The sequence below is a fragment of the Fimicolochytrium jonesii genome, assembly GCF_025526975.1.
Source record: "Fimicolochytrium jonesii strain JEL569 chromosome Unknown EV422scaffold_5, whole genome shotgun sequence".
NCBI classification, from domain to species: domain Eukaryota; kingdom Fungi; phylum Chytridiomycota; class Chytridiomycetes; order Spizellomycetales; family Powellomycetaceae; genus Fimicolochytrium; species Fimicolochytrium jonesii.
In genome coordinates, this window is record NW_026515672.1 from 875,653 (window position 1) to 899,998 (window position 24,346).

General features: G+C 53.1%; 9 protein-coding genes across 9 annotated transcripts; 4 read left to right on the forward strand and 5 right to left on the reverse strand.

The window, feature by feature from the left end:
• The first annotated feature begins 271 nt into the window (after positions 1–271).
• Positions 272–2,834, forward strand: EV422DRAFT_521911 (uncharacterized protein). The gene is made up of 4 exons (XM_053069777.1): positions 272–981; positions 1,053–1,197; positions 1,257–1,341; positions 1,407–2,834. Exons 1-4 carry the CDS (start codon positions 676–678, stop codon positions 2,491–2,493), a joined length of 1,623 nt encoding a protein of 540 aa, XP_052927712.1. The 5' UTR covers positions 272–675; the 3' UTR covers positions 2,494–2,834.
• Positions 2,835–6,491, reverse strand: EV422DRAFT_521913 (Golgi transport complex subunit 5-domain-containing protein). Its single transcript, XM_053069778.1, has 15 exons — positions 6,222–6,491; positions 5,884–6,157; positions 5,622–5,812; positions 5,424–5,554; positions 5,202–5,355; positions 5,011–5,132; positions 4,876–4,953; positions 4,730–4,811; positions 4,553–4,673; positions 4,311–4,487; positions 4,141–4,240; positions 3,908–4,081; positions 3,739–3,842; positions 3,533–3,667; positions 2,835–3,474 (listed from the first exon to the last, which is right to left on the reverse strand). The coding sequence occupies exons 1-15, from the start codon at positions 6,304–6,306 to the stop codon at positions 2,964–2,966; spliced, it is 2,439 nt and encodes an 812-aa protein (XP_052927713.1). The 5' UTR covers positions 6,307–6,491; the 3' UTR covers positions 2,835–2,963.
• EV422DRAFT_365175 (pseudouridine synthase) lies at positions 6,425–8,784 on the reverse strand. Its single transcript, XM_053066684.1, has 5 exons — positions 8,636–8,784; positions 8,447–8,534; positions 8,153–8,380; positions 7,007–8,080; positions 6,425–6,929 (listed from the first exon to the last, which is right to left on the reverse strand). The coding sequence occupies exons 1-5, from the start codon at positions 8,707–8,709 to the stop codon at positions 6,678–6,680; spliced, it is 1,716 nt and encodes a 571-aa protein (XP_052927714.1). The 5' UTR covers positions 8,710–8,784; the 3' UTR covers positions 6,425–6,677.
• A 603-nt stretch (positions 8,785–9,387) lies between these two features.
• On the forward strand, positions 9,388–10,955 carry EV422DRAFT_521918 (uncharacterized protein). The gene has a single exon (XM_053069779.1). The coding sequence runs from the start codon at positions 9,694–9,696 to the stop codon at positions 10,714–10,716; it is 1,023 nt and encodes a 340-aa protein (XP_052927715.1). The 5' UTR covers positions 9,388–9,693; the 3' UTR covers positions 10,717–10,955.
• A 1,973-nt stretch (positions 10,956–12,928) lies between these two features.
• On the reverse strand, positions 12,929–14,220 carry EV422DRAFT_521921 (Plectin/S10 domain-containing protein). The gene is made up of 5 exons (XM_053069780.1): positions 14,198–14,220; positions 13,726–13,967; positions 13,370–13,652; positions 13,166–13,302; positions 12,929–13,096 (listed from the first exon to the last, which is right to left on the reverse strand). The coding sequence occupies exons 2-5, from the start codon at positions 13,753–13,755 to the stop codon at positions 13,052–13,054; spliced, it is 495 nt and encodes a 164-aa protein (XP_052927716.1). The 5' UTR covers positions 13,756–13,967; positions 14,198–14,220; the 3' UTR covers positions 12,929–13,051.
• A 688-nt stretch (positions 14,221–14,908) lies between these two features.
• EV422DRAFT_504837 (uncharacterized protein) lies at positions 14,909–17,861 on the forward strand (the record flags this gene model as incomplete). The annotated part of the gene is made up of 2 exons (XM_053068450.1): positions 14,909–15,757; positions 15,825–17,861. The coding sequence occupies 2 exons, from the start codon at positions 14,909–14,911 to the stop codon at positions 17,859–17,861; spliced, it is 2,886 nt and encodes a 961-aa protein (XP_052927717.1).
• A 190-nt stretch (positions 17,862–18,051) lies between these two features.
• On the reverse strand, positions 18,052–21,503 carry EV422DRAFT_365269 (uncharacterized protein). Its single transcript, XM_053066685.1, has 11 exons — positions 21,184–21,503; positions 20,644–21,059; positions 20,472–20,573; positions 20,128–20,396; positions 19,986–20,025; positions 19,803–19,912; positions 19,550–19,734; positions 19,228–19,472; positions 19,058–19,154; positions 18,774–18,968; positions 18,052–18,559 (listed from the first exon to the last, which is right to left on the reverse strand). Exons 1-11 carry the CDS (start codon positions 21,440–21,442, stop codon positions 18,243–18,245), a joined length of 2,235 nt encoding a protein of 744 aa, XP_052927718.1. The 5' UTR covers positions 21,443–21,503; the 3' UTR covers positions 18,052–18,242.
• Positions 21,504–21,922: 419 nt separating this feature from the next.
• EV422DRAFT_493905 (uncharacterized protein) lies at positions 21,923–22,787 on the forward strand (the record flags this gene model as incomplete). Its single annotated transcript, XM_053067704.1, has 3 exons — positions 21,923–22,264; positions 22,341–22,421; positions 22,473–22,787. The coding sequence occupies 3 exons, from the start codon at positions 21,923–21,925 to the stop codon at positions 22,785–22,787; spliced, it is 738 nt and encodes a 245-aa protein (XP_052927719.1).
• EV422DRAFT_365850 (uncharacterized protein) lies at positions 22,769–24,346 on the reverse strand. The gene is made up of 2 exons (XM_053066687.1): positions 23,815–24,346; positions 22,769–23,691 (listed from the first exon to the last, which is right to left on the reverse strand). The coding sequence occupies exons 1-2, from the start codon at positions 24,118–24,120 to the stop codon at positions 23,140–23,142; spliced, it is 858 nt and encodes a 285-aa protein (XP_052927720.1). The 5' UTR covers positions 24,121–24,346; the 3' UTR covers positions 22,769–23,139.

The following is a 24,346-nucleotide window of genomic DNA, read 5'->3' on the forward strand; positions in this document are numbered from 1 at the left end:
GTTGCGGCTCAAGTCCAAAAGCCTATCGCTTTTAGTGGGACTAAGGTCGGCCTCATTTGTCAGCAGGGCGAAGCCACAGCCGTACTTCTTGAGCAGTCGGGGTATCGTGTCAATAATGGGTTGCGGCAGGTCACCATCGTTCAAATAAGACCCCTGTCAAAACGAGATATGGCTACACGCTGTCAAATTCTTGCATAATCACTGGTTTAAAGTCCCGGTCTGATCGAAGCCTATCCTACCGACCATCAAGTCACCGGCTTCTTTACCACCGCGCCAATATTGGTCCGAGAGAGCCAAACATGACAGAGTAATTGTTGTTGTCCTGTCGGCAAACTCTTGTATTGTCTTCTCCTGTAGGACACTGAATTGCCGCCTGACAAAAACAAAACTTAGTCCTGAGTCCTCCCCACATAGGCCCTTCGAGAAAGCGCACCTCCAATCCCAACTGCCTGCAAGAAAAGACCGGCTCTGAATACCAACGGATCGTGAACAGATCGTGAGTCTCTGAGACCTGTGAATTTTCGGACTATAGGCAAACACCAGGACGTTAAAGAGCAATTGAACGTAGTTCTAGTTTCGGGTGGGCGTAACAGCACCAAGTTCTGCAAGCGACAGATCCGTACTAGAACGACCACCTTCCGCCTTTCCCGTCATTCGACCCACCACACGGAGAATATGCCGGAATTATCAGTCGTGACATCCCCGGCCTCACCTGGAGCTTCGAGTGCACAGAAGGATGAGTCTGGACTTATCCGAGTGCAACTCATCCCTCACAGCGATGTTGCCGGGCGACCCCCGATCGGTGATGTGATTGAGCGCACCTTCAAAGAAGGCACACCGGTTCGGATTGGTCGTCAGGTCCTTCGTGATGGACAACCCGCTGTCGCAAAGGGTCAAAAGGCACCTCAAGAACAAGATGTGTGGTTCTCGTCCAAAGTGGTTAGTAGAAACCACGCGGAGATGTGGGTGAAAGACGGTCAGGTGTGTAAACTTCTCATAAATGGCGCCTCTCATGCAATGCGACGAGCCTTATTTCTTTTTACTTCAATCAGATATATATCAAAGACATTGGGAGCTCGTCTGGTACTTTCTTGAACAAGATGCGCTTAAGTCCTTCCGGGAAGGAAAGTCGCCCCTACCCGCTGAAGGAAGGCGATCTAATCCAGTTTGGAATAGACTATAAAGGGAAACCAGATGGTGAGTTGAGCGCTTTTCCTATGACCCGCGAAGATTAGGCCTGACACTCGATATGGCAGACGTATACAAAAGTATCACTCTTCGCATCGGATTCTATGATCAATCCTGGGTACAGGCACAGCGGAGGAAAGCAAACCCAGTGAGGTGAGTGTCGAGATTTCATGTTTTGGCATGCTTGGTGTCTATACGCTAAGATCCTCCGTATGTAGATTCCGAACCGGTTTGAAAATGCTGCTGGCCGCAGCCAATCCATTCGGATCAAGCAACAGCGACTCTGAGAGCGATATTGCGGGGAGCACGGACTGCTGTATTTGCATTGGGGCAATTGGGCCGTTCCAAGCCCTTTTTGTTGCGCCTTGCTCCCATTGCTACCATTATAAATGCGTGCATGGACTTCTCGCGCAATCGGCAATGTTCCAATGCCCTATGTGTCGTCAAGTTGCGAACCTGGCAGCAAGCGTCAGCACCGATAGCTTATTTGGATTGGATGAGGAAGCCCAATTGGATGCGGCAATGCAAGACGGCCCTACGCATGACATCTCTCCACCACTCAGTCCGCTGGAGGAGCCTGGAGACGATGTCAGCGCAACCTACAATGCCGATAGTGCGATAGCTTCCGCGGGAGCGGCGCCTCGCCTTGCCCGTTTGCAATTGGAACAGATTGGGACGGCGAGTGGAGACGCTACTCCTCGGAATTACGAGCGGTCTGCGAGTGCCAGCATCTCTCCCGAATCAGATGCCACAAGCACAACGACAGCTGGCACTATACGAAACCCCGTCGAGCGCTTGAGGCAGCAAAGTAGCCCGACATCCCCACCTCAATCGGGTTCAGCTGGAACGCCAGCCACCTCGGCGGTTTCGGAGTATGTGCCGCAGCCATCTTCCGGCACATCCACGCCGGATCGGCCAAATACTGCGTCACCAGAGAGACGTCAAGCCAAACGGCGGTCGAGCAGTCTCACAAGCAAGCTCAACGCGCTGCTCCGAAGAGGCGGGGAAAAGCCCACACTAGCGGTCTCGACAAATGCCGCTGTAGGAGACACGAGCGCCTCGCAGGGAAGTGGAATCTCACACCGCTCCGCGTCTCCGGCACCCACCTCTCCTCTTGCCTCCCACCCCTCCGATATCTACGACAGCGTCGCGCCAGTCGATAATGCTGACACCGAGTCCGAGGTGGTATCTCCCCCATTGACTGAAGCAGAGATGAAGCGGAATATGACAGCAACCCCTCATCCGCACGGGTTGGCTATGCGAGCTGAGGATGACGATATCAGTGCAGGGGCGCTTGAGGATTGATTCTCTGGGACAAAGTCATGGGACCCCATGATGTGGTGGCGAATCGTGGAAGTGACAAGCAGTTCCTCGTTAGTGTGAACGAGTTTTAGCCGTATAGAACTCAACTGTGGAAATCATGAATAGTAGGCGGTTTCTGTCTGGAATCTGTGGGAACTGTGTGCCCGTTTCCATGAGCTGTATTTGCGCTTGCCTCGCCCAATGCCGAGGTGTGCGAATCTCATCTCCTCTCCCGGCCCCATGACGTGGGGCCACCCAATGAACTTGACCAAAATTGAGCGGGCTGCGTAGGACTGTTGCATGTTTCTCGCCATCTCCGCCAGGGATGCCAGGGATGCCAGGAATGCCAGGGATGATCGTGGTCTCGATATGATTGCTAGGTTAGCGCCGGAAACAGCTGCTATGGTCCATTGGTCCATTAGCCTATAAGTACATGCACTTTTTGAAGTAGGTACAGCTACCAAATACCGGCTCTACTTCTCCGCAGCAATCTCTTTCAACATCTGCACAGCAGCGTTATACTCCGGCCTGGGAACCCCACCTTTCTGCCTAATCTCAGCTGCATAAGCGTCGAGGCATCTAGCCAGAATCTGTAGCGCTTCGTCTTCAGAACGTGCATCCAGCCAGTCACTATACTGGGCCTCACTCCATGCGTATAGCAGTGTGGGAAATGGCATATGTGGGTGCGCACGTGCGAGAAGGTGATGGATGATGATGGATGGTGGCACGTTCTGCGAGGTGCGGAGGGCTGTAACTTGTGGTATGTCGAGGAATGGCATATGCCGGAATGCCCGTAACGCTTTGTAGGAATCACCCAAGTCCCTGTCGAGCTTCATGCCCAGGGCTGCGAACCACTGGCTGAGCACGAATTCTAGGTGCGTCATATCGCTAGCTAGTAGCCGACCAACTCCTTCGTCGGCGGGACGAACCAAGCTGGCATGTCGTAAGAAGTATTCGACAATGCGTCGCCCAAGTGACCGGATCCTAAAAGAGCAAGCTTAGCATGCGAATGCCGTAGAACAAGTCCTCTTGTATTGCTCACCATTCTCGGGATTCATCCCCACATTGCAGTTTGGAGAGCAGTTCCCGATGAACCCACCGAACTTTGCTAGCGAACTCCCCTACATACTGGCTTGTCGATGATTCGCTTTGACCGCGTGTCGGTGAGGCGAATCGACTTTAGATAGTACGCTAAGGTGGTCAATATCTTGCTAAAGTGCTGACCCACATGCCCGCTTGCACACCAACCTTGCGAGATCTTCCTTATGTATCTTCAGGATACTACTCTCGAATTCCCGCGTGATTTGAGAGAACAGTGGCTCCACCATTCCTTGCAGTGCTCTTGAGATTCCCTGCAAAGGTCACACGGCTCAATTCTGGAAGTTATATCAAGCGATCTTAACAATCGGACACCAACCTTCAAGATTTCATTGAACGTGTCGTCCAGTCCGCTCCCGGAGAACTCCGTGAGCACTTTGTAGACGCCGTCCTGCATGTACCAGAGGCAGTTTATAGACTCTATGACCAGCAATTGTCCATGCGTCGCTGTGCCAGCTGTAACAATCTGCTGCAAATTCGCATCGACATTGCACTAGGAGAAAGGACATCAGCATCCACATCAGCGGCGTGCTGCTCATTCCCTATGCGTACATATTGCTCGCATTTCGTCCAGTACATCTTGATGGCCTTACTCGCATTACGCGCCACTGCCTGCAACAGGTGCGGGTCGAACTTTGCGGCCTCCAGTTCGCTGGAGGTTGCGGTTTACTTAAGGTGAGCGACATTCTAATACGCGAGAGAATCTCAGACGTGGTACATACCTGCCTAGTGTCCTGATGACTTTATCTACGTCATCCCTCGAAGGGGGCATTCGTATGGCCAACCCGATTCGGTCCGGGAAGGCGGCGTTGATAGGCTCAAGTAACCGGGATAAGGACCGGGACAGATATGATGTCTCCAATGGACTCAAGCTCTGCAGGACCAATATGCTGTCGGGTCTGTGCTTCCAGGGGCATGTTAATGAAATCTCCATGGACAGGCGGAGCTCCGCATGCTTCCTCACATCTGCCCATCGGATGAAAAGTCCGCTCCATTCGCTACGGAGAGTCGTGTGAAGACGTTATGAACAAGTCGGAGCAAGCGAGGGTATCCTGTTTGGAACTCGTGCAACAAGCCTTGTGAAGCTGCAGCGATTGATTAGTGGGCGCCCATTAGCGTATCCGTTGACGATCGTTCATACATTTCGTCCCCAAGCGCAGCTCTCTTTCAAAAGATGTCGATAGGCCTCGCCAGAAGTAATCAAGCAAGTCACTCTCCAAGCCCTGATGTGTCAGAAGATCAGAAGGCGTCCGATTTGCTTCTTGATCGAATGCCAGGTTCACTCACTTCCGCAACTTCGTCCGCGAAAAGTTTATGCGTAGCCGAATCCTTCTTCCGTTTCAGGACCCTGTACATTTGGTAGACCTAGGCATCGAGAATATAAGTAGGCGGGCATGAGCGAACAGGATCGCAGCTGCGGACCTTGTTGGCATTGTCGTAGATAACGTCCATGAGGTGTTCAACTCTTGTCCACAGCTTCACCGGAGTCACTGCTTGCACTATCGCGGCTGGAGAACCCACGTTGCGACGTGGTGGTGATGACTCTGCACCATCAAGGTGATTAGATCGATGAGCGCACATGGCCATATAAGACGGTCAAAGGCCTTCCGAACCTTTGATTTCACGATTCACTGCCACAGGGTCCAGCGCCATCTGCATCTCTTGCGTAATCGCATGCAACATGCCGTCGCAAACGGTCTTCGTCTCCGCCGCGAGCTGATTGAGGTTGAAAAACACCTGCAGCCCTGCAGCGATGTCCGTCTGGTTCTAATAACGCACACGAGAGCACAGAGTCAGAATACGGATGCGAACTGCGTCGGATGCAAATGAGCTACCTGCATAGCCATGCCTCGATGTAGCAACTCCTCTCCGTCGGTTGTTATCTTTTGCTTGGCCTGCATGACGCCCGGCTTCTCCGCATCGACAATGTCGATCCCGTCCAGCTCTGGGTCTTGCGCGATCTCAACTAGGAAAGACCACGACGTCCGCTCATCAATACCCTTCCGATGGAGCCTTCTGATGGCGCCACATACTCAGTTCGCACACTGTCAGCGCAGCCTTCGGCAGTTCTCGCTCCCCGCCCGGAAGTTGCACATCTAGCCTCCGCAAAAGGTACATGAACCGGATCAATCGTCGCAGGATCTCCGCAGTCGTCTGGATTCGTTCCAACTGCAATGTTCGGTCCTGCATGTCCTGGTACGGCGTCAACACCTTGTCCCGGACCCTGCATCAAAAACGCCGATAAACATCCAGATCATCAATCCGGAACAGGCGGCTCCCAACCAAGCTCCCCACCTGTGGAGCGACGTGTTCAGCGAATGAACCCCTTGCTTCACCGACGCCAAAATGCCCTCGATATCCGACAGCCCCGATACTTGTTGCAGCAGGTCCTCATAGTGCGTCGACACTTGTTCCTGGATATGCTTATTCAAGTGATCTATCCCAAAGCTCAACTTTGCGAGGGACGTTGTGATATCCAAGCCATGGTATGGACTGTCCGTCGGCGCCTGGATAACCCGGGTTGCATACTGTGTCGGATCGAAGTCCTCCTCGGCGAATTCACGGTATTCTTTGGTAGAGCTCTCGGTCAATTAAGAACCCACGACCTGCAAACGCAACTTTGCGAAGCCTACCACTGGAAGACAATAAGGTCTCGACTGTCGCCCCCTGAGCTTCGACAGAAAGAGGCGCGATACTCTGCTTTCGCCCTGCTAGCATGACGCCCGTATGCTGAACCCAGCGGTGTCCAGCAGTCCCAGCAATCCTGACTTTCTCTAGCGGCACTCAATCGTACGACGCGTGCGCAGTGTCATGGTGTCATGGGCGAGGTGGGCGTTCCTCCCCAGGTTCCTCCCTGCGTGCCTCCCACGAACAAAAGTTCAAAGTTGCCCTAACCGTCAGCACAGAGACTATCGAGCAAACAGCAAGGGAGAAGTTGTGACATCAAAAAGAGTACGATTGTATATGCAAAAAAAAGTACCGAGGACGAAATATGAAGGCAGTCATATGACTTTCTATCTACGAAATTACGAGGGGCAATGAAGGAAACGCTATATATAAAAATCTTGTACATGAAGAGCTCGGACGGCTTACTCCTGAACGAAAAGTCCATTCGTCTTCCTTTGCCGTTCGTTCTCGACTCGTTGCTGCTCGGCGTGGGCGGCGGCTTTGGACACGTAGTTGTGGTTGGGTACGACAACACCACGCTGGTTGAGGTAGTATGTGTACAAGAAAGAGAAGGCGTCGAGGTTGCGCAACCACTCTTGGAACTGCATGGCATCGAGCTCCGATCGATAAATCGCGTCGTGAATGGAGTGGTGACGGAACTCAGTAATCGAGCGCTATTGAAAGGGAACAAAGTGATGTTAGATACGAAATAGGTAGCGTTGTCTCATCCCACACCATCAAAGATACTAACCTCATGTTCGTGGAACGAGATCTTGTGCGAATCACCACGCCTGTCACAGTCAGAGTTGAACGTGTCGTAGTGTGGCTCGTCCAAAATCAGACCGAATGCGGGTGCCTCTGGGATGTCAATGTTGGCGTAACCGAAGGAGTTTGCCACAATCGACCGAGGAGTGTTGGTACGGACCACCATGATGGCCATGGCGATCATCTTGCGGACCTGGTATCGTGCAAAGGCCTTAGCTTGAACCTTGACGCGGATGTACTCCATGCCAAAGTGGAGTTCAGGGGCCGAGCACTCGATGTTCAAGATGCGCATGTAACACCTAGAGTCCTCATACTTGGCTCCAGGGATGTAGTTGTGCCAGTTGTGCGTGCCGTTGTAGATGCCGATGATGTGGTTCACCGCTTTCAGCTGGTCCTCCGGGATCCTGTACTGACGAATGAGGGAGAGCTCCTCCTCGGTGTGGGGCGCCTGAACGAGAGGGTCGTAATACTGATGTTCCGGCACGGCTGGCACATCGTCTTCGTCCTTGATGGATGCGATCTCGGGGTCACGACGGGACCGACGGGAAACGGACCTCTTGAGAGTAGACATGAAGCCGAAGTCCTCCTCGGGTGCCGAAGTAGCATACTGGGCCTCGTGGCTCAAAGAATGGCTGGATGGGGAAGACCCGATGTTGCGTCCCTTTTCGGGGATGGGGAGCGTGGTGCTGTTCACGTATTGAGTCTCGGAAGGGCGGCTCTTTGTACCGCTGCGCGTAAGTGTTCGAAAGAACTTCATGAAGCCCCCCTTCTTCTCAGGTGCAGCTTCCTGGTGTTTGTTTTCGAAGTGGGAGGGGGCAACCTTTACATCTACGAGGCCCATGGAGCTAGCCGTTTCCTCGCGTCGAGAAGTACTTTTTGCGCGGTTCACAGTGCGAGTGCTCCTGGAGCGCTTGACCGACATTCCACGCTTGATCGTCTTGAAGAGACCACCGGGAGGACCCAAATTGTCTCCTTCGGGCAGATCCTCGAAGAGCTCGTCCTCGGCGAGGGGAGGATAAGCATAATGAGTTTCGGCGGATGGCGGCGCAAAGACGTACGTCTACATAACACAATAAAGCCCGATCAGCTTTTGATATGACTCCAGCTTCCGTATTCAAAATCTGTCACTTACAGGAAGGACGTATTCGTACGTCCGAGTATCGCAGGTACGGCGCGCCGAGAAGTTGGTGTTGAGCTTGACAACATCGAAGACGCGGATTGTCTCCGGGAGCAAAGCGGCCAACCTCGCAGGCGTGGGAAGAGGGGTGCGGCCGTCGGCCCCGGTAATCTCCAAGGACAACACCTGTCGAGAAGCGTGCTCTCCCTTCTCAGTAGTCGATGCACGACTGATGTTCACGAGCTGTCGATGGGAAACCTGTTAGTTCATGCGTCAGTCGGCGTAGCAACACGAAGGTATGCAACATACCGAGACGCGCTTGGTTGGGTCGGCTTCACCGACAATGTTGGCGACAGCGCTCAAAAGAGTGCCTTCAACGGTCTTCAGCCCCTTGGTCCTGGGTAGATCGAGGATGATAAGTCACATTGCTCGACAGCACAGTCGACAGCGCCACCGCCTCAAGACTTCCCACGGATGGGATTAAAAGGTCCAACCTACCTTTCCAGACCCTGGAAGTGAGCGCCATTGTAGGCGTACAGAATCGCCAGACGGCACGATGCGTCAGTGGCCATGTTCGTAAGCTATATTCGAAATTCCTTGCTGAGAACGAGTAGAGAGATGGCACGTCAGAAAGACGCAATGGTGGCGATCAGAATTGGGAGACAAATCGGCGAAAACAAATCAAAGGGGCGAGAGCGGTGACAGGGTTCCTTTAAATATTACCTGTGCGTGAAGGAATAAGAGGAGAGTGCGGTATTGCGACCAGATGAGTGAGAAGAAGTTGCGTCGTGAGAGCAATGGTCTTTCCTTTTCGGCAGCTGGGGAAGACGGACGCGACGACGGAGAGACGGCGACCTTTTGAATCGTCTCAACTTTCAAGCGATTGCGGCCATTTGATTGTTGACTCACACGCATTGTGTTCACCGCCACTGCCCATGCTGTGGCGGGCTACCCTCATGCATGCATAAGAGGCTTAGACTCACTATGGTAAGCTTAAACCATGTTCTCCTCTATACCGAATGCCATTGGTCTGACGCAACCAACAACTGCGCACCAGGGATGCGGGGACTCTTGGCGGAGGTGGTATTCGAGAATTAATCAAATCGATGTTTATGGTTTCTCAGATGAGTTGATTGCAGACCCGGCGGTCACGTGAGCTGTCCGAAAGCTGGTTCCGGCGGACAAGGATCGGACGAGACAGCTCCTCCTGTTTCAAAGTGGGGTTTTCGCGGTCATCCCGCCAGCGTGCGCTGAGTGTGGGGGAAAGAGGCCCCCCCGACAAGAGACTGAAGATTCGGGGAAAATATGTCAGAGCCCGACGTTCAGAAAGTTCTCCACTTGCCACCGGAGGAAAAGGAGAACAGGGCACGGCTGTACAGTATATTACTTTCCGGGTATTATGGAGGCGCTAGCCGGAAAGTCTCGCCGTCTGTGTTCTGAACTGAAGCAAGCAAGCCTCGAAGTGCCCATCCATCGACGACAGACTTAGGAATACCTTCAACAAATTCGTTTTCACCACAGGAAGAGTGTAGATCTAGAACACCTCTCCGCAGAACATGGCACGCCATATCCGGACACGACCGCTCTTGGTCCTACTTTCGTTACTCGTTCTGGGCTCGCTCATTTTGAACGCCGTCTCGCAGGCAGTGCCGCGTCTGATGGTAGCACACAACGTGGTCGTCGCCCCAACGAAAAGCCCAGCGGGACTATCGCCAGCCAGCCCGTCACAGATAGATCAGTTCCTCGCAGCGACGCCAGAGACGCGGATTGGTTTTTGGAAACAATGTCAGGAGGATGGCGGGTGCACGGACTTGCAGCTACCTTGTGGGGACGATGGCGTCAGTGGCTCGGCCGCAGCTGCCAGGGGAACGACTGCAGATCAACTCCGTGATTTTGCGTCCACGAAATCGAGCCTGTGCCCCAGGATGAATGCCGCTCGAGTGCTTATGGCCATTTCGATCTTCGCTGGTTTCGTTGCGCTGGTCGCTATCGCCCTCAAGATCTTCATGAGATCGGCGGACAGTAAGAACAAGGTTCTGGCCGTGTTCCTTGTACTGGGTGCGACAATCATGAGTCTCGCTCAGCTCGTGTCTGTGATCCTCCTGGCGACCATCAAGCACTCTCTAGACTCCCTGTCGGACCTTCTCCGTGCCTTGTCTCCTACGGGAACATCAACTCCGTTCACCAACATCACGACAGTCTACTCGGCATCATCCTCCTTCTTCGTTTCGATAGCGGGCACCGTGTTGGCGATGATTCTTCTGCCCCTCGTGTACGTGCTCGCATTGCGTACCCCGTCGCTCGCCGACAAGCCTGCAACCGTCGTCGACGCACCTCCAACATCAAGCGCGGCGCCGCCAGCATTCGCGCCCGTGTTCTCCAACGCGACCTCACGCCCCTCAATGAGCGCCCCTGGCAACAAGTACAGCCAAGGCACCGACTACTACAGCAGCGACGCTACGGATGCGAGCGGAAGCAGTCCACCTCAGACTTACATCACACCTGGAGCGGGCTCCTCGTCCTCACCAAGCTCGGAAAGCGTAGCTAATGAGACCAGTCGTCGCCACTGGCATCCTTAGTACGATGTGCGACAACACAACGGCGTAATAAATTACTCGAGTCCCCTTGTATCTAACTCCTGGGTCGACCAGTTGAGCTGGCTCGAAGCCCATTCCCCATCCCCAAACATATTATGCATTTTTGCAAATCCCCTACATTACAATAACTTATGTCATTCCCTGTACAGAGTAATCTTTTCTCTTGTCGAACAGTCGTAGCAATGTCTTCTGTATAGTAATAATACACACGTACAATAGCGAGCTGCCATGTATCAAAAAGACTGTGCCCTGGGCCCATATTTCAGGCGAAATTGCACGAGTTCCCTGTCGGATCGTTGATTGAAAAAGTTTAACCAGTGTGTCCTTTCCTTGAGCCTCAGTTAGTTTCTGTCGTGTTCCAAGCCTTTGGAACTTTGCCGATGTGTGTCGCTCAAACACAGGGCTTCGCGAACTCACCGGCGGAGACCCGCAATTCCCTGCGCAATTCCCAATTCCGTCAAAAACTCACCTTCGCTCGCCTGTACACGTACTCATCCCCAGGAAGCTGTCCCGCCAGCACACAACCTTGTTCCAGACACATATCCCATTGTCACGTAGTTTGTCTGGCGCACTATCCCGTCTCTCATTCATTCTGGAAAATAGACCTCAACTTATCTGCATTCGAATTGGTTCAGTGTGCAGCGAGATGCACGGACATTGAAACTCCGCCAAATCAGGCGACAGCTCGAGGCTTGTTCAAGTACGAGGCAACATCCAAAGGGCATCTGTTCTGGGGGCATAAGCACAGGCACTGCAAGGCCTTCTAGACGAGGATACTAGCTGCAGTTTGTTCCGGGATCAAAGCCAGGGCAACACACCAAACAACACCCCAGTCAAGAACCAGTGTATCACAGTAGTCAAGGGCAAATCAATCAAATAATATTAAGCAGGCCGAAGCCTATCCAAAATGAAACAGTATCCGGTAAATCCCAGCGTAGGTTCCTCCCGACACACCCGCTATACTAATTTGGTATCGTGGCGGACTGTGAGACGGAGGAACATCTTTCCAGAGGGGAGCGTGGGTGTATATATATCTAACTAAAGACGGGAAGAGACTCCAAAAGCTTGCAAGCGGGGCGATGCGAAAGAAGTCAGGGCGGAGCTGACGACCAGGACGATGTGTGCGTCGAATTTACACCCGGGAAACTAAGGTGATGGTGTGGCGGGATGCCTTTGGCTTGAGAGACTGTGCGGCTTTCAGGGTGCTCGACTTGGAATCGACGGAGGTGCGCTTCGATTGTTTGGAGTCCGAGGGCTTCTGGGTGGAGGGCTTCGAGCTCATGATGGAGGACTCGAGGGCGGAGTGCCATTGTTGTTGCATGCGGATACCCATTTTGGTTGGTTGTTTGGTGTGGTTGAGGGTGAGGCGGGATGTTGGTTGTTGGTTTGTGGATGCAAAGTAGGAGAGAAGGTGGCAGATGTGTTGCTGAAGTGTTTGTGTTTGTGTGTGATGGGAAGGCAGAGGACGGCCGGCGCACGCTCCTTTTATATCCATTGCGATATACGTTCGTCTTTTTTGTTTTCCTTTCCATATCATCCCCACGACGACATGAAAAGAAGATGATCGTGGCAGAGCCGGTCCATCCCGTAAACGGCCGCCATCCCCACGTTTAAGAACAATGGGCTCTCGTGAAGGCCAAGAAAGCGAGATGTGGAAGAGGGCGGAAGAGCCTTTTTCGCTATGACGGCTCACCCACATATCCTCGACATGGGCTCTTTTGCTTTTCCATCCTTTTTTTTTGGGCCACTTCTACACGTTTTTACGGTGTGTTGACGTCGTGGGAAGGGCAAGTGGCAATGATGGGAAACGCGAGGCGCGTTTTTCCTCGTCGATTTGACTTCACCCTGAAGCTTACCTAATATCGTTAGCAGCCGATGCCCACGACAAAAAAAGGTGGCTCCTTACTTTCGCAGTCCCAAAGAAAAAATGAAAAAAAAAGTGGCTCCGCTAATTGTTTTTCTTCACAAAGCGGCATAGGGATGACGATGTCCTGCATATTACCCCACGAACCAGTTTGAACTACCCCACGGCCACTGGTCCACCGGATTCTGCTCGACTCCAAACCATGGAAAGCGGTAGAAGCAGTTCCCAAATTCACTCGGGAGCGCAGCCGTTGAGGTTGAACTCAAATGGGTCATGCCACAACTGCGAACGCAGAGCACACGCAAGCTAGAAATCCGTTGGCCTGATATGTAAATGGGAGCAATCGGGCAATGTATTGATATAGTGCTTAGTACAATGATTGGGCAGACTATGGACACATTCCGACGGCGCCTTGCGACTGCAGCCTCCCGGGAAGTAGCCTGGAACGACCGCTTACTGCTGGGCGGGGCGGGGTCCACCACGGCCGACACCACCACGCTAGAAGACAAAGACAATATGAGAACCGGCGGAGTATAACCAAAGTTCAATGTAGGAGGAAAAACTTACGAATTCGGGCCTCCAGTCACCGGTGGCACCTTCCTTCTTCTCGCCAGCGGGGCGGTCGTCACGGCGGCGGTAGTCACGCTCACCGTCACCACGGGGCCTGTAACCCTCACCGTCACGACGGGGGGGACGCTCACCGTCTGATGGAGAAGAAAAAGTAAGGACCTGATGAAGCAGTTAAGGCAGGTGTGTTCGCAATTGACTTACCACGGGCGCCAGGGCGGGGGCCGCTCTTGGTGGTCTTGATGAAAGTGCGGGGCACAATCTCGGCGGGGAGGTGAAGGTACTCGCGGAGGTACTCAATACCCTCGTTGGTGAGGTAGTAGTAGTAGTATTGCCACGAGAAACGGGTAGCAACAAGACCGCGGGAGGTCATGCTCTGCAGAGCCTTGATGACCTGGAGGTTGGGAACATCAACGTCCTGGTGCTTGGCGGCGTTGAAGTCCTTCTTGGCAACCATGACACCCTCCTGGAAGAGGTACTGGTAGATCTGTAGAAGATGCAGGAGAGTAAGATTTCAAGAACGACATCAAGTACCCAGAAAAAAACGATATCACACGCACCTTCTTGCGGTTGTTCTTAGGGATCAGCATGTTGGGCAAAAGGCTGGATAATGGACAATAACTTGGGTCAATGAACTGAAAGCCATCAATTCACGCCCATGCATCTTCGCTGAGTTGGTTCCCGAGACAAAGGTTGTCCGAAGAATGTCTCCGACCGCCGCTCGCTATCCCCTATTCCCACCACACGCCAAAGCGAGCTTCTTGAATGGCGATCGAAGACTGAGACGCATTCGGAATGATAACTAGACGATTGAACAATTCATTCGAAAAATCAACTGCCTCGTGCGCCCCGTGCTCCTCGGACGTCCACCTTTGCTCTGGTTGGGAGACTCATGTCGAAGTGCGTAAGACCTGCATAGGCAGACTGGAATGTAACCGGCTGGCACGACATTGCGGCAACAGCGACGGCTCACACCTCAGGAACCAAGCAATGCGGTGAGAGGCAACCGAAGCTCAAGATTAGATAGTTTACCTTCTGCGCAAACAAGGTTTGGCCGTGGGGATGAATCTGCCGGTGAAGCGAGAGAGAGAGAGAAAGCAAAACCCATTCCGTCCGTCGCTGGTCTTTGTGCCTTTACGAGTTCGACAGAAAAGCAACTCAGTCACGTGGCGCGCGGTGATTCACGTGACCTGACGACAGTTTATTCTGGCAACTCTGCGTTCGACACTGCTTTTGGACCCAGCGAGTCTGGAACTTCGAGATGCGTCCGATCTTGTGCCGCTTTTGAAAGACTGAGTGCACTGCTCGCAGCCCGAGCCCCACAATATCAACGCCCGCCAGGGACGGGAACTTTGATTTCCAAAGCTCGCCTGAGGGGCCTAGTGCTGCTCTTTGAGAGACAAGATACTCCGGAATCCGAGTACAAGCAAGCGCGTTCGGTGACCCGCTGGTAATCGACCCGCACGATGTTGGCAGTCAGGGATGAGTCAGGGTGCAATCGGGCGGCCGGTGCCGTGGCATCGTTGGTGGCGATATCGATCCAGCGATAGCGTTTTGCCCATCCACTCAGCGGCTGAGGAAGAAGCGGCCGGAGCATGCTCGATTTAAGCCTAAAGCTTATCGTTGTTACGCTTCCCAAAAGCCTCTCACCGCAAGTGTCGAGCAGACGAATACAAGGAGCGGCGAGCCCCAAGCGACAAGCCCAGAGTGCAGCTGAGCGGCGCCCGGATATCCTTTGAGAAGATGACCGCCATAGTCTCCAGCTGGTCGTCGCATCCAGCAGGTAGCGACACATCCGGGGATGAGAACCGCGGTGTGGATGCCTCGGACACCTCATCTTTGAGGGTCGCTCTTTCGCCTCATACCGCACTCCCTCCGATTCAGCAGAGGTCACCAACCCCTGGCAGTGTCTATTCGGACGGCCAACAGGCCCTAGATTTCGGAGAACCGGCTTCGGAGAACGCAGGGCACACCTCGTTGTCCATGCGAGCCTGCCCTGACTGTCAAGAGGCTTTACTTGGCGCTTATAACCACTGTCTTATGGACACGGGCACAGAGAGCTCGTTGTTGGATTCACTGAATCAAATCGACGAAGAGGAGGATGGCCGACGGCTGACGGACCCCCCATTCTTTCGGATTATCCGCGATCCGACAGCCCCCAAAAACACGCTCTACACGGACGTTGGAAAAAAGGTAGAGAGAGACCGATGGGCCTTCCAAGAGGGAAAAAATGCATCCAAATTAGAGCAAGCCAAAAACAAAAAGCTACCATGTGCAGTGGCCAAGGGCGCGGGCGTCCAAGGCAGTCACCTATTCTCGGGAGCAATTTACAAGCGAACTTTAGACTTCAAGGACAAGGAAATAAAGATGCTTCGAGAGCAGTTATACGATAAGATAGTGTCGGAGCGCGCCGACCATGAAGACGCTCAGAAACTCCGTAGCGTCCTGAAAAAGGCCGTTAATTACTATGTCTATGCCGAAGAATGGCAAGCGATTGAGAGTTCTCGACTACAGGCCGACGTACGATCACTAAAAGCCGAGCTCGCCTCCCTCATGGCTTTCCTGATTCAATCGGAGAATGACAAGCGGAAGGTATAGGTCATGTGATTTTGTTCCAGGAAGAACATCACTCTCATCTCGCAAAATCTTCCTTGGGTAGCTTGCCGGTGAAATTCAAGGGCATCATGACGCCGTTGCGCAAAAAGAGGAGGTCATCAAAGAAAAGGACAACATGATTGAAGAAATGAAGAGCAAACTGCACAAGTCTTTCAAAGAGTTTCTTCACATAAATAAGACCATGGCGGTCCTCGAAGTGGAAGCGGCGAAGGGATCAGAGGTTACGCAGGGGAGAAATGAGGTTCTGCAGCGAAATCTTGATAAGCTCGCACGCGAGTTCGAAATAACGACCCGCGATCTTACAACGGCGAATGATCGGATTCGAGAGCTGGAGTTCGAGTTGGAAGAGCTGGTATCACAGTTCAATCAGACGGGAGAGGGTAAAAGGGCCGCAGAGGAGCATGCGCGGAAGCTCTCGACAGAGCTGGATCGGACTGTCGCTGAATTGACCAGCACGCGACACACCTATGAAATTACGGAGAAGCAGCGCCGACAGCTGGAGGCCGAGCTTGCCGAAGTGAATCAGGCTTTCACAGATTCGAAGTTCGAGCTGAACTCCAAAGTTGGCGAGCTTAGCAAAGATCTAGAGACTGTTACGTCACAGAGAACGGAGCTCCAAACAGCATTGCAGAACACGAAAGCAGAAAATGAGAAGCTGTCAATCTCTCTGAAGGGCGTCACTCGTTCTAAAGATCAACTGGAATCTGCTTTCCGAGTCTCCACTCAAAAGTACGAGAAGGAGATCAGCACTCGAGATACGAAGATTCACGACCTGGGGAATCTGCGAGAAGAGGATGCGAAGGCGTTGAGAAAAACTCTCGAACAAAAAGAGCAGCTCATGTATCAAGTCACTGATTTGCAGAACTCACTCAACCGTGAGACGGCGAGTCTGAATATGGCAAATTTCGAATTGACCCAAGTTAAACGGCAAGCGGACGAGAAAGTAGCCCTGCTAGAGGATCAGCTCGAAAAGCTCAACACTGCGAAGATCGCTCTCGCCGCGGATAAACGGCAAGTGACGGAGAAGTACAAACAAACGCGGTCCGAATTACAAGAGAAGGAGCACGAGCTGGGTCATATCAAAAGCGAGTTTTCACGATCTCGCGACCGGGCGAAGCAGAAGGAGTCTACGCTCGTGAAAGAACTGGCTGAGCTCACCGAAGCTCATACAACTTTGAAAACGAGTTTCGCTAATTACGCAACTGATCTGACGCACGCTGCTGAGGAAAAGCAAACCCTTGTTAGCAAAGTTGACACTCTTGAGCATGATAGGGACGAAGCTATCGCTCGCGGTGATCAGCTTGCAACCGAGCTCGCCGTCTTCAAATCGCGGACGGAAAGACTTACCGCTGATCTCGATGCGGCGAACACGGACAAGGCTGATGTTAAAAAGCACTTGGAGTCTGTGGTCATCAAAGTTGATGAGCTTACGAGGACTATGAACAATTTGGAGCGCGAATCCACGTCCACTATCAAGACGAAAGACGGCGAAATTCGCCGACTGACGAAGGAAGCGTATGACGCGAAAGAGGAAGTCAACCGCTTGAGCAAACTATCCAAGAAGCTGAGAGCAGTCCTGGACCAGCTGGACATTGAGCACACAGCCATCAAAAAGGCGCTGCAAACCGAGAAGAGCGAGCGGGAGTATATCGAGGCATCTGCCCACGATCTCCGACAGAGCCTGCATTCCGAACGCCAGATCCGACTCGAGTTTGAGCGCTTGCACGAGCGGCTGAATCGCAGTGAAGGGGAACGTGAGCGTGAGGCGCTTGCTGGGCTTCGGTTACGCAACCGGCTCCTCGCTCAAGTCGCCGCGGGACTAAACGAAGAGCAAAGCCGGCTCAAAGAGCTTTCTGCGATCCTGCCGACGGATGATCAGTTACAAGCCATTGATGGGCCGGAGATCAAAGATTTCAAGCCGGCGGAGCTGCCGAGGAACGCTGCGCCGCGACAACGGACGCCTGGCGCGGGTCCAGGGTTCAAGCTGGTGGTGCGAAGACCAATGAATGCAGAAACGGATAAGGACTTGGCTAGCCCACACCCCTCGGCGATCGCGGCGGGTGTCGGCACGCCCCGGTGACCGCTGTTATGAGCCTCATGAGGCAGCTTGTTCCCGGCTTATTTCATAAACACAAGATCAATATCATAAATCTGCTGATGCATGTGAACTCAAGTCCATAGAATCACAATGGGGAACTGGCGTGGCAGGCTTCGGCGGGATTGAATGTGTGGAATGTTACATGATGATATCGAAAGAAATGCTAAGGAAGTGTGGTATAAATTCCCTACGCTAAAGCATAGCACTTGATTGCCTGAAAGGAGTGCATTTCTAGACATAGACAAATGATATTGCCGATACGCCGCTTCGAACTATAGAAATTTCCATATGTAGAACCGGGGCAAATCGGAAAAAGCTTTCAAGTTGCGTTTAATGAACACACTTCCTGCCTGATGCGCTCCATCAATTCGGGAACACTAACGTACAGCTGGCGGGGCAGGGTATGGGTGTCGATCGGTTGGACGGGCGGGCTATCGCATGGAGTCGGTTGGTCAAGGTACGCGTCCGTTCCATTGGCGGGTATTTTGGCGCTCTCGGCCTGAAGTGTCGAATGGCTGGGTATGGGTTCAGTGTTTTCTTTGCTGTCCTGGTCCGTGGGCAGGTCCGATTCGCGGGCGTGCGTGTCAGACGACAGTTGGGCGATGGAAGCGTCGGTGGTCTCCGGCGTTTCTTGGGGCAGATCGCGGACCTTCTCACCCAGCAGCCACATCTGCATGCTCCTGACCAACTTGTCGATTCGGGTCTCTGTGCCGCGCCACATCGACGTGAAATCGTGTCGTTCCTCAGTATGCTCACGGGCAGAGTACGTACGGATGAGATCGAGCTGGATAGCCGATGTCAGAGTGTCTCTCAAGTACCGGGGATAAAGGTGACAGAAAATCCTTACCATCTTCTCCGCCTCCCATTCCTCCACTCCGAGGTCTCGCAATGTGCTCTCACCTTGCAAGACGGCTTGAAGCCGACGTGGGACCACAGTGTTCCGTCTGGTCGGTTGTGCCACGTCTGCCCCGGCAACAGAGCCCGCTGTATAACTGGGTGTCGGAGTGCCAGCCGGAAAAGCTTCGGAGGGCACTACGACGAACCAGTTGAGTTCGGATTGCGAGGTTTCCAGTTTGGGGTTGTAAGGGCCTGTTGATAAGATTCAAACCAATGAGATAGAGTGGCAGAGCAGTGCTTTTGAGAGCCGGAGATGTAGGACAGGTGTCAGGATAACATACCGCAGATAGCGCCCAAGAACGGTTTCCCGTCTTCCTGCGCCGACTCATGAGGCAGCGGCGGAGAAGGCAAAGCCCCCTCACCCATGACTCCGTGATCCTTTACGTGAGCATGAAAAGGCGGATGAAAAACGGGCCGCTGTTTCACATGAACACTCCCCATCTCCACAAACCTGCACGGCATTGCAAGCCGAGCCTCCAAACGCCATCTGGTGCGCATGCTGCGTCTCGCAGTCAATACGAGACGGCAAAGTGCAAAAGATGGGGTGGGAATGGTACCACCCAACAATCTGCATGCCAAGGCTTTCGGCAGTCGATAGTGCCTCGGCGAGGCTCTCTTCGCTGGCCTCGACCGTGATGCTAGCGTTGGCTGCAATGAGCTTGCGTTGTGCGGGAAGGGCTGTTTGAATGGTGCATTCTATGGAATCACAACATTGGGATGTAATTTAGGATCGGCCGTTTGTGTGGTGAGCAATCAAGCCGAGAATCGTTTACCTTTCGTTCCATCGTCATAAACGCCTGCCAGCAACCCGACTACTTCCGTATCCAGCAGATGGGAATGCAAGTCCATCACGGCGATCGCCTTCCGCTCGACACGTAAGCGGTATGGTTGGCAGTTCGGACGGCCGTCGCCAGGAAGGCTCTTGAAAGGCGGGCACGATATAAGATCGTAGCCATCCCTATAAAGCGCAACATGGCCCCTCAGCATCGGATGCGTATGAACAACTTGAAGTGCGATGTAACCCACTCTGCATATTGCCTCTTAGGCTTTGTTGCAGTCTCGCGGCGTGGCCTGTTCCTCCCATAGTCTGTCTTCCCGTCTTCGCCGACCCTTATGCCAAGCTGCTCCAATTGGACCTATAGAGTGATTGCATTTAGCATTTGCAGGTCGTCGTGCGCACCAGCGTAGATGTAAATCTTCGACTACTACCTTCTCGGCATCGCCAGGGTTCGTTTCGCGCCTCTTTCTCCTACAAAACGGAAAGGGAAAGGCCGTCGACGTACGAAGGAGGGATCAGCACGACGACCAACATGTTCAGTGGATATAGCGGTTGTCAAATCTTCCAACTTACAGTGGCGAATTCGACCCCTTGTTGTAATCAAGGGATACCGTTCGCTTTCTCGCGGAAACTACTTTCTCTGCGCTCTCATCAGTCGAAGGTGGGGTGGGCTTCATCTCTTCTCCATTCTCGGGCCCGGGAGTTTTATGGGGCGGGAGGACGACCGTACTCGCAGGGTGTTCTGGATCGAATTTGCGAGATCTGAGGTATGGCCTCACTGCCGCACTTTCCGGATTCAACGGCTTTCCGCTCAATGTGTGGCCTGCACCAGTTTCTTTGACCTATATGCATTCGTATGCCGTCTATGCCGTCAAACAACTGCAACATGGTCTGCCGCATGGAGATGAAATCCATACCTTCTCCGGCACATCTTTTCCCTCCAACCACAAATGTATCAAATGCCGCTGGGCGCGAGATTTCACAATGTCTTTTGAACGCGTGCCGACGTGTCGCGCAACCTGGCAGAAGCCTTGTCAATACACCTTGTCCTCCGAGCAGAACGAAACAAGGGAAAATGCTAGGATGCACCTCTGCCCAGTTCCTGCCGTGCAACTCCAACCCTTCCAGGAAACTAGCGTGCTCCACTTCCGTCCATCTGCCCTGCTTCATGCCCTGTTCACTGGTCGCCTGCAAACCGGATGGTGGTTCGGGAGTCGATGTCGATGTGGCAGTGGATGACTGACCGCATGACTTTGCCGCTCGAGCGATGGCAGGTACCATTTCGACTTCACAAAGCTTGCTCTCCGAAAATGCCACGTCGGATGAATGCATGTTCCCATTCGCCTCCTGATGAGCTCCCGATAGTTTAGATGATACTGTTTCGGTTTTGGCGACTTTCGACGATTTGGCGTCCGCCGAGAGTGTAGAGGCTTCATCTGAGGTTGGCGGGTCGGCCTTCCGCTTACGTCCGCGTTTAGCAGGTGTCGCCGCAGCTAATTTGCTCGCTATGTAAGAGACGCGAAGGAAGCATGAGTGTCCCTGGTCGCATTTCGGAAAAGATGGCTTATCACATCAATGGGGTCCCGCAACAACAGGAAAGGCGATGACTCCTGGATTTTTCGCACTGACCCTTCTTAGCCGATCCACCCCTTTTCGGCTTCTTGCGCAAAACAAAATCATCATCGTCACTTCCTCGCTCTCCAGCCGGCTTGGCGCTGGCGGCAGAAGTTGCATCGTACATTCCCGAGTCGTCCTTGTCGTTCTCTACTTCATCCTCCCAATAGTCACCGTCAGCAACGCTGACGTCGCCATAGACATATCCGTCGTCATCATACGCCTGTTGCAGCTGCCTGGCCAAGGCCTCATCTGAGAGGAAACCGCCGGTCATCTGTTTGTGCGGGGTGGGCTGTGTCCTAAAATTGAGTGAACAACCAGATGAGTTCGCAAGTTGGTACACCGGTAGACGGACGGTAAATATTCGAGCTTACGTCAAAATAATCCAAGCGCGGCCGCTATGCACCGACCCTTACGGCTGCCAGGACGCTGAGCGGGATAGCTCTTGACCGTATCGTCTGACCGGGGACAGGTGGAATACTGTCCGCCTAATCCTATTCGGAATACTGGGGTATCTATCATCCAGCTTTCCGTCGTGCTTCCCGAGTCTCGCTGAGTCGCTGTGCGGCCGTCCTCACGCGTGAATCTCGTCCGAATGCGTCCGGAACAGTTCGCTCTTCGCACTTCTTGGATTGCCCCCCTGTTGCCCCCGACTTCGAACTCTGTGTTTCCCACCAACGTACATACGTAGCGTATCGCTATATCCACAAAGCTCAACGCAGAACGCAGCCGGACTACTCACAGGCAGAAGGCAATGGCTTGTTCAGCCGCCAGCAGCAGCACGGTAAGGTGGCGTCACCGGCCGTGGTTCCCTGTCTGCGGCCATCGTGCTTTCACTACCTCCGCCCAAGTTTCCCTCCCAAGTCGCACCATCGCTTACAAGCACATAAGGTCTCCGGTGCCATATGCCCTAGGTCTGCAACTTCAGGACGAGCTGGTGGCTTACCACAGTCGGGCTCTTGCTGATGGCAAACAGAGGCACAATGTGCTGTTACTGTTGGAACATCCCCCAACATACACGGCCGGACGAAGAGTGAGGGGAACAGAGGTAGATGAGAGAAGAAGACTCGGAGCTTTAGGTGCAGACTACCATGAGGTATGCTGTACTATGGGTGTGTGATGGTTCTTGTCTGAGGAATAGCTCCACTTACAGTTGTTTCTGGCCTCAGTAGACTTTGAGAGGTGGGCAGACAACTTTCCACGGTCCAGGACAGCTTGTTGGATATCCCATATTTGACCTGCGGAGTTTTGATGTAAGACAATAGCGCTGCCTTTCTATAACACTTCTCTGACATCCTGCTTAGCTAGGAGTTCGGACCTATGTCTCAACGCTCGAAAGCATGCTTGTTCGCCTGTGCTCCTACTACAACATCACGGCCCGCACAACAAATGACACAGGCGTCTGGGTTTTCAATCCAAAGAGGAACGATGATCAGAAAATCGCAGCTTTGGGGATCCAAGTGCGGCATCACATTACAAGTCATGGGTTTGCGCTGAATTGTAAAACTGATTTGGGATGGTTTGAGCATATTGTGCCTTGTGGTTTACCTGGAAAAGGCATCACATCATTGTCTGTTGAGACTGGAAGAGGTGAGAGTCATTGTAAAGGTACCAGTTGATGGTTTCACGTATCTCATTGTTACTCGCTTCTCTCACAATCTAGATGTAACCACCACAGATGTAATACCGTATGCACTCCAGGCAGTGATGGAGGCCTTTGATGCCCCAGTGGCAGCGCTATCTGACGTGGTGCCGGAGTTGGACTCGCACATGGAGGAACTTATCAGTGTCGCGCTTGCCTAGGCACACCCTAGGCACACCCTAGGCACTCTTCGCCACGACCTTACGATAGTGACCAGGGAGGGCATTTGCATCGAAGGTTGCTCTCGCCCCCAAAGACTAGGTTTCACAGTCTCACCGATCATTTCAATCGAGATCTGGAATCAAATGCAGACACGTTGACTTTTCATCTCATTTGGCCGACGTCGTCGCCATCCACGGGAGGGGACCTGGCGAACCTGCGCCATCAACGACCCCCACAACAGCAATAGGTCCCACAACAATACGCCAAGCATCCAAAAGCAATGTAACACCCATACACGCCGCCAATACATCCGTCAACGTCCGCCGCATCGTCCACATCTGGCATACCCTCTCATCCAACCGATAGAACATTGGGAATGACACGCAGAAATACAACGCGTAGAACAAGCTGCCGACGGTGAACATCGCTCGCTGATCGGGATACGCGTAGTAAGGGAATCCCTGGATGGTGAAAGCTTCCATAAACGCCGTCGCATACGATAACGCCAGTACCACGCACGACTGGCGCAGAAGCGTCGTCGTTGCGGGTCCAGTTCGGCTGACGATTCGCAAAAGCCTGCTGGAGATGACGTGGTAGAAGTGAAAATACCCGTGCGTGATCAGATACAGCGCGAAGGGCACGTCGTTCAGCCGGTGCGCGTCGAATGTGTATTTGACGTGGAGGATGTGGTAGAAGTAGTGTGTCCATAGATAGTTGCCCTGTATCATGGATGTTAGTCTTGTCTGATTAGAAGACGCATCGTTCCATACTACGTATTCCTCGTATTCCGTCGACCTTGCTACTCGTCTACACTCGAAAGAACATCCGCCGTCTCGACTTACCACAAATGAGTAAACGCCGATCCAAACATTGGCCTTGGTCGTATACCTCCTCCTCCATGGCAACGCCGGGTCATCGCACCACCCCGGAAACATCAACGGCAGCACGCACGGCGGGATCGCGACAAACATCCCAACATGCATGTAAGACCACGGCGTGAACGATTCATAGGCTTCGGAGAGCACAATGAAAGCCAGCAGGGCAATCCATACCCCGCTCCAGACGAGGAAGAAGGTCTCGCCGTTGCGTTTAGAGAGGGAGGTGGATTCGTATAGGCCGATGCTGCGGGGATGCGTGGTGGGCGACATTTTGTTATGACGATGGCGCGCGTTTGCGGAGCCTGAGATGTGTTGTTATCCGCTTTATATCCTGCACACCGGTGTCGAGTGTTGTTCGCGAACTTGGCCTATTCTGCGAGATGGTCTGGACTCTGAGGGTTGAACGTTGTGCAACAGAGTGTTGTCCTTGGCAAGCACCTGTGAAGGCATGCCTGAGCGAAGAAAAGGTGTGCCTTTGGGAGAGTTCAGACGGCAC